Raw genomic sequence first — 13,119 nt, forward strand, 5'->3', positions numbered from 1 at the left:
TCCCCAGTTGCATCAGGAGCCGAGCTGCAACGCTACGCTACACCCTCCCTTTGAACTTTTATGTTTCCCTCTAAGGTGCTGAACAAATGTCCGCATAAATTTACGCGAATTCTCCAGCGAACTAGACGTATCAGATGATTCGTCAGAATGAGAAAGAATTGCGCTAAACTAAACTACTACATTTTTCTCACCAGTTCCAGATGTAGAAGGACCCGCGTCCGTTTCTCCTGCGACTTCTTGTCCCTCGTTGTGCGACGCGCCCGTCACAGCTTGAACTGAATCAAGTGAAATCCTTCCTACTCCAGACGTGTCCAATGAAGCTGCACTATAAGTCAAAACCTGCAGACTCAACGAAACAGCGTTACTTCCTGCCTGACCGGCCCTTCTGACCCGCCAGTTACCACCGATGGCGCGCGTACATGAGATTGCACACGTGTAATATTCTCCTCCGACTGCTGTGGTGACGGAGGTCTGGCCGTTGTAGGAAATTGTGGCAAGGGTGGCATCCCTAACCGATGAGCGCCCATTAATTTATTAGACGCAGGCTGCAACCAATGTGCATATTGATTGCTTGCCTGCGGGGGGGGGGGCTGAAAATTGCGTAAATTGAGGTACAGTATATGACTGATACCACGGACCTAAATGAAGAAACTGACCTAAATGAGGGCTAAACAAGTGCTGCTGCCCGGCCAAAGGCAAATGCATTACACCCCGTTGAGCCCCCCGGCTGAAATATGGGGACCATGACACGCTCGGGGGCTGTAAGCCCACACCTGCCTGGGATAAAAATTGAGAGGAAGGAGGGGGAGGGGATCCTAAGTAATCCCCCTGTCAAATGTGAACCTGCCACTGCAGGCCCTGGAGAATTATAATTATCCCCTATCATCCCTCCCTCACTCACACTAATATCTACAGCTCCTGCTATGGGAGAGGCTAATACACTGCCTCTCCCTTGGAGCTCTGCTACTACACTACTGCCCCTTGCAGCCGAGCTCCCCCTCCCCCAGCTCCTAAAGCTGTGGGAGGGGGGCTAATGGCTGCTGCGCCTGCTGAAATGGCGACGGGGTGGGGCTATCTGCAGCGGGGGCCGATGCACCGTACCCGCTGCTTATATTAAATTAATGCCGGCGGAATGTGCTAGCAGGGCTGGCCATCGCGCCCGACAGCCAGGCCCGCAGCACTGAAGGAGAGGGAGAGGGAGGCGGGTGACCGCTCAAAGCCGCTTCAGGCGGCGCCGAGCCGGAGACCGCGTGACCGGCTCCCCTCACAGAGTACCGCCGCGCTCCCCTCACCGCTGGAGAGGCAGCGGCCGCATAGAGAGGCTTAGCCACCTCAACCAAACGGCGGGGACGGGGGGGGAGGGCGCCGCTGCGGGGACGATGCATATCAAAATCCTGTTAGGCTGCACTTAGAATGCTGCCCAGCTAATGCCCAGCGCAAACAATAAGCAGGAAACTTTACAAAATTAATATAATTAAATAATGAAATTAAATTACAAAACAGCAGCTAATGTACCCTTTATGTATATTAAGATTAAAACAGAGAATAAATTCCAAGCCTAAATTATATAAAGATTACTAATAGCCCCACAGAGTGATACCAGAATACTTTACCATACCTGGGATCACAAAATGGCAAAAGGAATTAGATTACCTCAGCCCTCACTTAAATAAACTAATATAACCCGCCTACCTAAACCCTTCTCATTGGCTAACTTATTTGATTGACAAACGTCAGTGACCTATCAACTAATATCAACACAAAAACCAGATCTATCTAGCTTAGTTACATAAACAAACAGGGTGCTTATATTCACTCTATCCTATGCAGTCTTTCGTTCCTTTTTTCAATCACCTGAATTCTCCTCCAGCAAAGACTTTTATTTTCTTCTGAATACTACACATACTGTAGTGTGGTCACAGAACCTGCAGCAGTGATGTATACCCAGGTCTTGCAATCATATTGTACAAAATGGACTTGCTCTGAATTTGTACATATAAATTCATGTACACGACTGTACAAATAGGCACATGGTCTACAAATGACTTCATGAGATTACAAAGCCATTTGTAAGATACTTGCAGTTTATAAATAACCCTTATAGTCTTTATGCATGTCTGATGTAACCAATTTATTCTTCATGTGATAGGGAAGACATTATTAAATAATAATAGAATATACTGTAGTTTACATATGAAAAAATCCTTTTGAGCAGATGAAAAGGCAACATTCTAACATGGCTTAGCAAGAAATTTTAGATGCAATAGTGCCTTGGGAGCAATCTATAATATACTTCAAAAGTACAAAAGAATAAATTGAATTTTTCTGTGGGGTTGCTATTCTCTAAACATTTTGTTTCTCTCTTTTAGGACGAGAAAAATCAGGTATTAACAACGAATATATGGCTACAAATGGTAAGATTTTATGATTTCAGAAATGCACATTGTACTATTTTCAATATAAGAATGTATGGGATTTCTAAATAGAAAAATAATACAGAAATTGGAGATGTGCAAATATTTTATATTAAAATTAGATTATGAGCAGTGCTGAAAGTAAACAATATTTAAACAAATTCCCTATAGTAATACTTGCACTATAGTAGTGTTTGACAGGTACAGTGCATCCAGATAGTATTCACAGCACTTCACTTTATCCACATTTTGTTATGTTACAGCCTTATTCGAAAATGGAATAAATTAATTTTTTCCCTCTGAATTCTACAGACAATAACCCCATAATGACAACGTGAAAAAAGTTTTTTTGAGATTTTTGCTAATTTAATTAAAAAAAATAAAATAAGAAATCACATGTACATAAGTATTCACTGCCTTTGCCATGAAGCTCAAAATTGAGCTCAGGTACATCCTGTTTCCACTGATCATCCTTGAGATGTTCCAACAACTTAATTGGTGTCCATCTGTGGTAAATTCAGTTGATTGGACATGATTTGGAAAGGCACATACCTGCCTACATAAGGTCCCACACTTGACAGTGCATGTCTGCTTACAAACCAAGCATGAAGTCAAAGGAATTGTCTGTAGATCTCCGAGATAGGATTGTCTCGAGGCATAAATCTGGGGAAGGGTACAGAAAAATGTCTGCTGCTTTGAAGGTCCCAATGAGCATAGTGGCCTCCATCATGCGTAAATGGAAGAAGTTCGGAACCACCAGCACTCTTTCTAGAGCTGGCTGGCCATCTAAACTGAGCGATCGGGGAAGAAGGGCCCTAGTCAGGGAAGTAACCAGGAACCCGATGGTAACTCTGTCAGAGCTACAGAATTCCTCTGTGGAGAGAGAAGAACCTTCCAGAAGGACATCCATCTCTGCAGCAATCCACCAATCAGGCCTGTATGGTAGAGTGGCCAGATGGAAGCCACTCCTTAGTAAAAAGCACATGGCAGCCCACCTGGAGTTTGCCAAAATGCACCTGAAGGACTCTCAGACCATGAGAAACAAAATTCTCTAGTCTGATGAGACAAAGATTGCACTCTTTGGCGTGAATGCCAGATGTCATGTTTGGAGGAAACCAGGCATCGCTCATCACCAGGCCAATACCATCCCTACAGTGAAGCATGGAGGTGGCAGCATCATGCTATGGGGATGTTTTCCAGTGGCAAGAACTGGGAGACTAGTCAGGATAGAAGGAAAGATGAATGCAGCAATGTACAGAGACATCCTGGATGAAAACCTGCTCCAGAGCGCTCTTGACCTCAGACTGGGGTGACGGTTTATCTTTCAGCAGGACAACGACCCAGAGCCCAGACTTGAATCTGATAGAACATCTCTGGAGAGATCTGAGAATGGCTGTGCACTGATACTTCCCATCCAACCTGATGGAGCTTGAGAGGTGCTGCAAAGAGAAATGAGCGAAACTGCCCAAAGATAGGCGTGCCAAGCTTGTGGCATCATATGCAAAAAGACTTGAGGCTGTAATTGCTGCCAAAGGTGCATCAGCAAAGTATTGAGCAAAGCCAGTGAATACTTATGTACATGTGATTTTCTTAGTTTTTTATTTTTATTAAATTTGCAAAAATCTCAAAAACACTTTTTTGCACGTTGTCATTATGGGGTATTGGGGGTCATTCCAAGTTGTTCGCTCGCAAGCTGCTTTTAGCAGCTTTGCACACGCTAAGCCGCCGCCTACTGGGAGTGAATCTTAGCTTATAAAAATTGCGAACGAAAGATTCGCAATATTGCGAAAAGACTTCTCTGTGCAGTTTCTGAGTAGCTCGAGACTTACTCTGCCAGTGCGATCAGTTCAGTGCTTGTTGTTCCTGGTTTGACGTCACAAACACACCCAGCGTTCGCCCAGACACTCCTCCATTTCTCCAGCCACTCCCGCATTTTCCCAGAAACGGTAGCGTTTTTTCACACACACCCATAAAACGTCCAGTTTCCGCCCAGAAACACCCACTTCCTGTCAATCACATTACGATCACCAGAACGAAGAAAAAACCTCGTAATGCCGTGAGTAAAATGCCTAACTGCATAGCAAATTTACTTGGCGCAATCGCACTGCGGACATTGCGCATGCGCATTAGCGACTAATCGCTCCGTTGCGAGAAAAAAATAACGAGCGAACAACTCAGAATGACCCCCATTGTGTGTAGAATTTGGAGGGAAAAAATAATAATTTACTTACCGATAATTCTATTTCTCATAGTCCGTAGTGGATGCTGGGGACTCCGAAAGGACCATGGGGAATAGCGGATCCGCAGGAGACTGGGCACAAAGTAAAAGCTTTAGGACTAGCTGGTGTGCACTGGCTCCTCCCCCTATGACCCTCCTCCAAGCCTCAGTTAGGATACTGTGCCCGGACGAGCGTACACAATAAGGAAGGATTTTGAATCCCGGGTAAGACTCAAACCAGCCACACCAATCACACCGTACAACTTGTGATCTGAACCCAGTTAACAGCATGATAACAGAAGGAGCCTCTGAAAAGATGGCTCACAACAACAATAACCCGATTTTTGTAACAATAACTATGTACAAGTAAAGCAGACAATCCGCACTTGGGATGGGCGCCCAGCATCCACTACGGACTATGAGAAATAGAATTATCGGTAAGTAAATTCTTATTTTCTCTAACGTCCTAGTGGATGCTGGGGACTCCGAAAGGACCATGGGGATTATACCAAAGCTCCCAAACGGGCGGGAGAGTGCGGATGACTCTGCAGCACCGAATGAGAGAACTCCAGGTCCTCCTCAGCCAGGGTATCAAATTTGTAGAATTTAGCAAACGTGTTTGCCCCTGACCAAGTAGCAGCTCGGCAAAGTTGTAAAGCCGAGACCCCTCGGACAGCCGCCCAAGATGAGCCCACTTTCCGTGTGGAATGGGCTTTTATAGATTTTGGCTGTGGCAGGCCTGCCACAGAATGTGCAAGCTGAATTGTACTACAAATCCAACGAGCAATCGTCTGCTTAGAAGCAGGAGCACCCAGCTTGTTGGGTGCATACAGGATAAACAGCGAGTCAGATTTTCTGACTCCAGCCGTCCTGGAAACATATATTTCCAGGGCCCTGACTACGTCCAGCAACTTGGAATCCTCCAAGTCCCTAGTAGCCGCAGGCACCACAAAAGGTTGGTTTAAGTGAAATGCTGAAACCACCTTAGGGAGAAATTGAGGACGAGTCCTCAATTCTGCCCTGTCCGTATGAAAAATTAGGTAAGGGCTTTTATAGGATAAAGCCGCCAATTCTGATACACGCCTGGCTGAAGCCAGGGCTAACAGCATTACCACTTTCCATGTGAGATATTTCAAGTCCACAGTGGTGAGTGGTTCAAACCAATGTGATTTTAGGAATCCCAACACTACATTGAGATCCCAAGGTGCCACTGGAGGCACAAAAGGAGGCTGTATATGCAGTACTCCCTTGACAAACGTCTGAACTTCAGGAACAGAAGCTAGTTCTTTTTGGAAGAATATCGACAGGGCCGAAATTTGAACCTTAATGGGCCCTAATTTGAGGCCCATAGACAGTCCTGTTTGCAGGAAATGCAGGAATCGACCCAGTTGAAATTCCTCCGTAGGGGCCTTCCTGGCCTCGCACCACGCAACATATTTACGCCAAATACGGTGATAATGTTGTACGGTTACATCCTTCCTGGCTTTGATCAGGGTAGGGATGACTTCATCCGGAATGCCTTTTTCCTTCAGGATCCGGCGTTCAACCGCCATGCCGTCAAACGCAGCCGCGGTAAGTCTTGGAACAGACATGGTCCCTGCTGGAGCGGGTCCTGTCTTAGAGGTAGAGGCCACGGGTCTTCCGTGAGCATCTCTTGAATTTCCGGGTACCAAGTCCTTCTTGGCCAATCCGGAGCCACAAGTATAGTCTTTACTCCTCTCCTTCTTATGATTCTCAGTACTTTTGGTATGAGAGGAAGAGGAGGGAACACATACACTGACCGGTACACCCACGGTGTTACCAGAGCGTCCACAGCTATTGCATGAGGGTCCCTTGACCTGGAGCAATATCTGTCCAGTTTTTTGTGGAGGCGAGACGCCATCATGTCCACCTTTGGTTTTTCCCAACGGTTTACAATCATGTGGAAGACTGCTGGGTGAAGTCCCCACTCCCCCGGGTGAAGATCGTGTCTGCTGAGGAAGTCTGCTTCCCAGTTGTCCACTCCCGGAATGAACACTGCTGACAGTGCTATCACATGATTTACCGCCCAGCGAAGAATCCTTGTCACTTCCGTCATTGCCCTCCTGCTTCTTGTGCCTCCCTGTCTGTTTACGTGGGCGACTGCCGTGATGTTGTCCGACTGGATCAATACTGGCTGACCCTGAAGCAGAGGCCTTGCCTGACTTAGGGCATTGTAAATGGCCCTTAGTTCCAGGATATTTATGTGAAGTGACGTTTCCATGCTTGACCACAAGCCCTTGAAATTTTTTCCCTGTGTGACTGCTCCCCAGCCTCTCAGGCTGGCATCCGTGGTCACCAGGACCCAATCCTGAATGCCGAATCTGCGGCCCTCTAGGAGATGAGCACTCTGTAACCACCACAGGAGAGACACCCTTGTCCTTGGAGACAGGGTTATCCGCTGATGCATTTGAAGATGCGATCCGGACCATTTGTCTAGCAGATCCAACTGAAAAGTTCTTGCGTGGAATCTGCCGAATGGAATCGCTTCGTAAGAAGCCACCATCTTTCCCAGGACCCTTGTGCACTGATGCACTGACACCTGGCCTGGTCTTAGGAGTTTCCTGACTAGGTCGGATAACTCCCTGGCTTTCTCTTCCGGGAGAAACACCTTTTTCTGTACTGTGTCCAGAATCATCCCTAGGAACAGCAGACGTGTCGTCGGAATCAGCTGCGATTTTGGAATATTTAGAATCCATTCGTGCTGTCGTAGTACTATTTGAGATAGTGCTACTCCGACCTCTAACTGTTCTCTGGACCGTGCCCTTATCAGGAGATCGTCCAAGTAAGGGATAATTAAGACGCCTTTTCTTCGAAGAAGAATCATCATTTCGGCCATTACCTTGGTAAAGACCCGGGGTGCCGTGGACAATCCAAACGGCAGCGTCTGAAACTGATAGTGACAGTTCTGTACCACAAACCTGAGGTACCCTTGGAGAGAAGGGCAAATTGGGACATGGAGGTAAGCATCCTTGATGTCCAGAGACACCATGTAGTCCCCTTCTTCCAGGTTCGCTATCACTGCTCTGAGTGACTCCATCTTGAACTTGAACCTTTTTATGTAAGTGTTCAAGGCTTTCAGATTTAAAATGGGTCTCACCGAGCCGTCCGGCTTCGGTACCACAAACAGCGTGGAGTAATACCCCTTTCCCTGTTGTAGGACGGGTACCTTGATTATCACTTGCTGGGAATACAGCTTGTGAATGGCTTCCAATACCGCCTCCCTGTCGGGGGTAGACGTTGGTAAAGCAGACTTCAGGAACCGGCGAGGGGGAGACGTCTCGAATTCCAATTTGTACCCCTGAGATACTACCTGCAGGATCCAGGGGTCCACTTGCGAGTGAGCCCACTGCGCGCTGAAATTCTTGAGACGGGCCCCCACCGTGCCTGAGTCCGCTTGTAAGGCCCCAGCGTCATGCTGAGGACTTGGCAGAAGCGGGGGAGGGCTTCTGGTCGTGGGAAGAAGCTGTCTGTTGCAGTCTTTTTCCCCTTCCTCTGCCCCGGGGCAGATATGAGTGGCCTTTTGCCCGCTTGCCCTTATGGGGACGAAAGGACTGAGCCTGAAAAGGCGGTATCTTTTTCTCCTTAAGGGCGGCCGTTTCTGGAGACGGTAACGCCACTTGTTTTGATAAGCGTGTGAGCGCCTTATACACCCTAGGGGGTGTTTCCCAACGAGCCCTAACCTCTGGTGGGAAGGGATATAGTGCCAATAATTTTTTAGAAATTAGCGTTTTTTTGTCGGGGGTAACCCACGCTTCATCACACACTTCATTCAATTCATCTGATTCAGGAAAAACTACGGGTAGTTTTTTCACACCCCACATAATACCCCTTTTTGTGGTACTTGCAGTATCAGAGATGTGCAAAACCTCCTTCATTGCCGTGATCATGTAACGTGTGGCCCTACTGGAAAATACGTTTGTTTCTTCACCGTCGACACTGGAGTCAGTGTCTGTGTCTGGGTCCGTGTCGACCCACTGAGGTAACGGGCGTTTAATAGCCCCTGACGGTGTTTGAGACGCCTGGACAGGCACTAACTGAGCTGCCGGCTGTCTCATGTCGTCAACAGTTTTCTGTAACGTGCCGACACTGTCACGTTATTCCTTAATTACGGCCATCCATTCAGGTGTCGACTCCCTAGGGGGTGACATCACCATTATAGGCAATTGCTCCGCCTCCACATCATTTTCCTCCTCATACATGTCGACACACACGTACCGACACCCAGCACACACACAGGGAATGCTCTGATAGAGGACAGGACCCACTTAGCCCCTTGGGGAGACAGAGGGAGAGTTTGCCAGCACACACCAGAGCGCTATATATGTATAGGGACAACCTTACAATAAGTGTCTATCCCTTATAGCTGCTTATATCTGTTATTTTGCCAAATAAGTGCCCCCCTCTCTTTTTTACCCTGTTTCTGTAGTTGCAGGATGCAGGGGAGATTCTGGGAGCCTTCCTACCAGCGGAGCTGTGTGGGAAAAATGGCGCTGTGTGCTGAGGAGATAGGCCCCGCCCCCTCCACGGCGGGCTCTTCTCCCGCTTTTTTCTGGAAAACTGGCAGGGGTTAAATACATCCATATAGCCCAGGAGCTATATGTGATGTATTTTTTGCCAAATAAGGTAAATTCATTGCTTCCCAGGGCGCCCCCCCCCAGCGTCCTGCACCCTCAGTGACCGAAGTGTGAAGTGTGCTGAGAGCAATGGCGCACAGCTGCAGTGCTGTGCGCTACCTTATGAAGACAGGAAAGTCTTCTGCCGCCGATTTATGGACCTCTTCTTGCTTCAGCATCTGTAAGGGGGCCGGCGGCGCGGCTCCGGGACCCATCCATGGCTGGGCCTGTGATCGTCCCTCTGGAGCTAATGTCCAGTAGCCTAAGAAGCCCAATCCACTCTGCACGCAGGTGAGTTCGCTTCTTCTCCCCTTAGTCCCTCGATGCAGTGAGCCTGTTGCCAGCAGGTCTCACTGAAAATAAAAAACCTATTTAAACTTTTACTCTAAGCAGCTCAGGAGAGCCACCTAGATTGCACCCTTCTCGTTCGGGCACAAAATCTTAACTTAACTTAACTTAACTGAGGCTTGGAGGAGGGTCATAGGGGGAGGAGCCAGTGCACACCAGCTAGTCCTAAAGCTTTTACTTTGTGCCCAGTCTCCTGCGGATCCGCTATTCCCCATGGTCCTTTCGGAGTCCCCAGCATCCACTAGGACGTTAGAGAAATTAATTTTTTTCCATTTTGGAATAAGGCTGTAACATAACAAAATGTGGAAAAAGTGTAGCGCTGTGAATACTTCCCGGATGCACTGTAGAGTATTTATATTAAAATAACTGATTAGATTTATTTAATGTGTGAAATGTACACACACTATATACTGTTATCAGTGGTATTGTATTATTATTATTATTATTATTGTCTATTATTTGTTAGACACCATAAGGTGTTTGCAGCACCATATAGCAGGTATACATAAGAACAAGACATAAATATAAAGCACAACAGTCAATATAGAGTAGAAATACACACACACACACACACACACACACACACACACACACACACACACACACACACACTGGAGTACATACCAAAACCAGTGAGTGACAGGAAAAGAGGGGTAGCTATTGTCACAGGCAGGGATGAGTCACAGTGGGACAACAGCTCTCAGTGAACCTGTACCCATCGCTTGGTGAGCAGACAGTGTCCAATTCAATGTCAGATTTACTGAAGTTAAGAAGGAGATAAAACCCAAGGAGCACTGGTGGTAAACATAGCGCAGGGAAATAATAAGAGCTAAGAGGGCCCTGCCTGATTCTATCAGAGTTTGGTCAACAGTTGGAGGGAGAACTGGGATGGATAAATGTTAGGGGACAATGGAAGGGAGTTAAGAGGAGAGCTGGTAGACTTTAGTAAAAAGGTGCGTCTTTAGGGATCATTTAAAGCTGTCGAGAATGGAAAAAAGTTTAGCTTGGTGAGGCAGTGCGTTCCATAGGGGGAGGGCACTGTGGAATACATTTTGGAGGCAAGCATGTGAGGAGGCAATCCCAGTAGATGTGAGAAGGCAGTCAAAGGAGTACCAGAGAGAGCGGGAGGGAGTGTGGACAGAGGGTTGACAGATAAGACTTGAAGAGATATGAGGGGGAGACATCATTAAGGGCTTTTTATGAAAAGGCGAAGAGGTTAAACTGGATTGTATAGAAACGTAGAATTGAATGCCAGATATGAACCACTAGGCCTATCTGGTCTGCCCTAAACACATGTACATGCACACACTTACAAACTAGGATAAATTATTTGTTGGGAGCCAGTTAACCTACCAGCATATTTTAGGATTGTGAAAGGAATCCAGAGTACCCAGAGGAAACCCACACAAGCATTGTGACAATATACAAACTTCACACAACTAGGGCCATGGTGGGAATCAAACCCATTACCTCACTGCTATCAGCCAGTAATAGTAATCATTACACCATCCATAGCCTCCTATAGGTTATAGATAGCCTGTAAAGGAGATTGCAGAGGGGAGAATCAGATATCATATGGTGAGAGATGGGCAGCAGCATTATCCATGGATTGGAGTGGGAAGACATAGTGGAAGACCAGAAAGGAGAAGGTTACATTAGTCAAGACAGGAGATAAGCAGTAAGTATATCTGAAGTGAGCAGGAAGTGCTAGGACATCCAGATTTAGATGGTAGATAAGCAGTTAGAGATGCAAGAGAAAACAGAGAGATAGAATGTAAGCACTCACGAGTAGGGCCCTCTTCCCTCATGTGCTTATCCTTTTCTTACTTTAATAATCCTCAGCTGCCCAAATCCTGCAGTTTTTTGGCCACCTTGGAACTTATCTCTATGTCGCTTACTGGTGTAGTTATGCTTAGTACTGTACTTGTCCTATATTGTCTTCAACTGTAAGTCACTTTTTTCTTGTTTTGATTATGTGCATATGTACTCTGTAATTGGGCGCTGCGGAACCCTTGTGGCGCCATATAAATAAAGGATAATAATAATAATAATAAATAGAAGTTTGTGGATGAGAGGTAGATTTAAGTATCACCAGCATAGAGATGGTGCTGGAGGCTGAAGGAGCTGATGATATTTTGAATGTGGCATAGAACAGACTCTTAGGGTACACCAACAGGTAAAGGGAATGAAAAGGGAGGTGGAGTTAGGAGTGGATCCTAAGAAGTATCGATTGGAGAGTGAGGAGGGGTACCAAGAGAGGACAGAGTCACAGAGGCCAAATTAATGGAGGGTGTAAAGGTAGAACGGGTGATCAGCAGTATCAAAAGCAGCAGACAGATGAAGGAGTATTAGAAGAGAGTAGTGACCCTTTTGATATGGCAGTGATCATTACTGACCATGGTGAGGGTAGTTTCAGTGGAGTGGAGGGGGCAGAAATCAGATTGAAGAGGATCAAGAAGGGAGTAGGTGGATAAAAATGTGGTAAGGCAATCCTCTTAAGGAACTCGGAAGCACAGGGAAGGAGAGAGATAGAGCAGTAGTAAGAGACAGTCAAGGTTGACACATGGTTTCTTCAGGAGGGTAATGCAAGTTATTGCTTGAAGGAGGAGGAAACTGAGTTGCAAAAGTTGGACAAGTTAATTAAATAAGTGAGATGGTATCAGGCAGCGGTATATGAATGTAGCAGAACAGATGAGAGAGGATAAAGTCAAGGGGACAGGGGGAAGAAGCAAATTAAGATAAGATCAGTGGTGCAAGTGTGTGGGTACGGGTGGGTACGGCGTACCCGTAAGAATTTAGCCGTGGGTACACCGTACCCACACACGACGGGCCACCGCTCCTCTTCCCTCCCTCCCTCTGCTGCTCCCCGCCGTTCCCCGCCGCATCCGCCGTCCCTGGCGCACCGCCGCTGATGTGAGGGAAGGAGAGCGCAGCTTGTGCCTCTCCTTCTCCTCAGTCTCCGGCGGGTGTCTCAGTTTAATTCAGCGCCGATCCGTGAGCCAATCAGAGCGTGCACCGCGAGCTCTGATTGGCTCACAGATCGGCACTGAATTAAACTGAGACACCCGCCGGAGACTGAGGGGAAGGAGAGGCGCAGGCTGCGCTCTCCTCCCCTCACACAGACAGGACGGCAGCGACAGCGGTGAGCAGAGGAGGAGGGGGGGGGGACATGTATACCTGACACTGGGGGATATCTGGCACTGGGGGGGGGGGCATGTTATACCTGGCACTGGGGGATATCTGGCACTGGGGGGGGGGGGCATGTATACCTGGCATTGGGGGATATCTGGCACTAGGGGATATCTGGCACTGGGGGGGGGCATGTTATACCTGGCACTGGGGGATATCTGGCACCGGGGTGGCATGTATACCTGGCACTAGGGCATATCTGACACTGGGGGGCATGTATACCTGGCACTGGGGGATATCTGGCACTGGGGGGGGCATGTATACCTGGCACTGGGGGATATCTGGCACTGGGGGGCATGTATACCTGGCACTGGGG

The 13,119-nt window shown here is 47.4% G+C and overlaps 1 protein-coding gene across 1 annotated transcript in view; it reads left to right on the plus strand.

Annotated features, from left to right (window-relative positions):
- LOC134932109 (neuronal acetylcholine receptor subunit alpha-7) overlaps positions 1-13,119 on the plus strand; it is a 575,925-nt gene that overhangs the window by 230,990 nt on the left and 331,816 nt on the right. Inside the window, exon 3 of the mRNA XM_063926192.1 lies at positions 2,370-2,414. Within this exon, the coding sequence (XP_063782262.1) occupies positions 2,370-2,414 (45 nt within the window). The remainder of the gene's footprint in view (positions 1-2,369; positions 2,415-13,119) is intronic.

Source organism: Pseudophryne corroboree, chromosome 6, assembly GCF_028390025.1.
Source record: "Pseudophryne corroboree isolate aPseCor3 chromosome 6, aPseCor3.hap2, whole genome shotgun sequence".
In the NCBI taxonomy this organism is placed as follows: Eukaryota; Metazoa; Chordata; class Amphibia; order Anura; family Myobatrachidae; genus Pseudophryne; species Pseudophryne corroboree.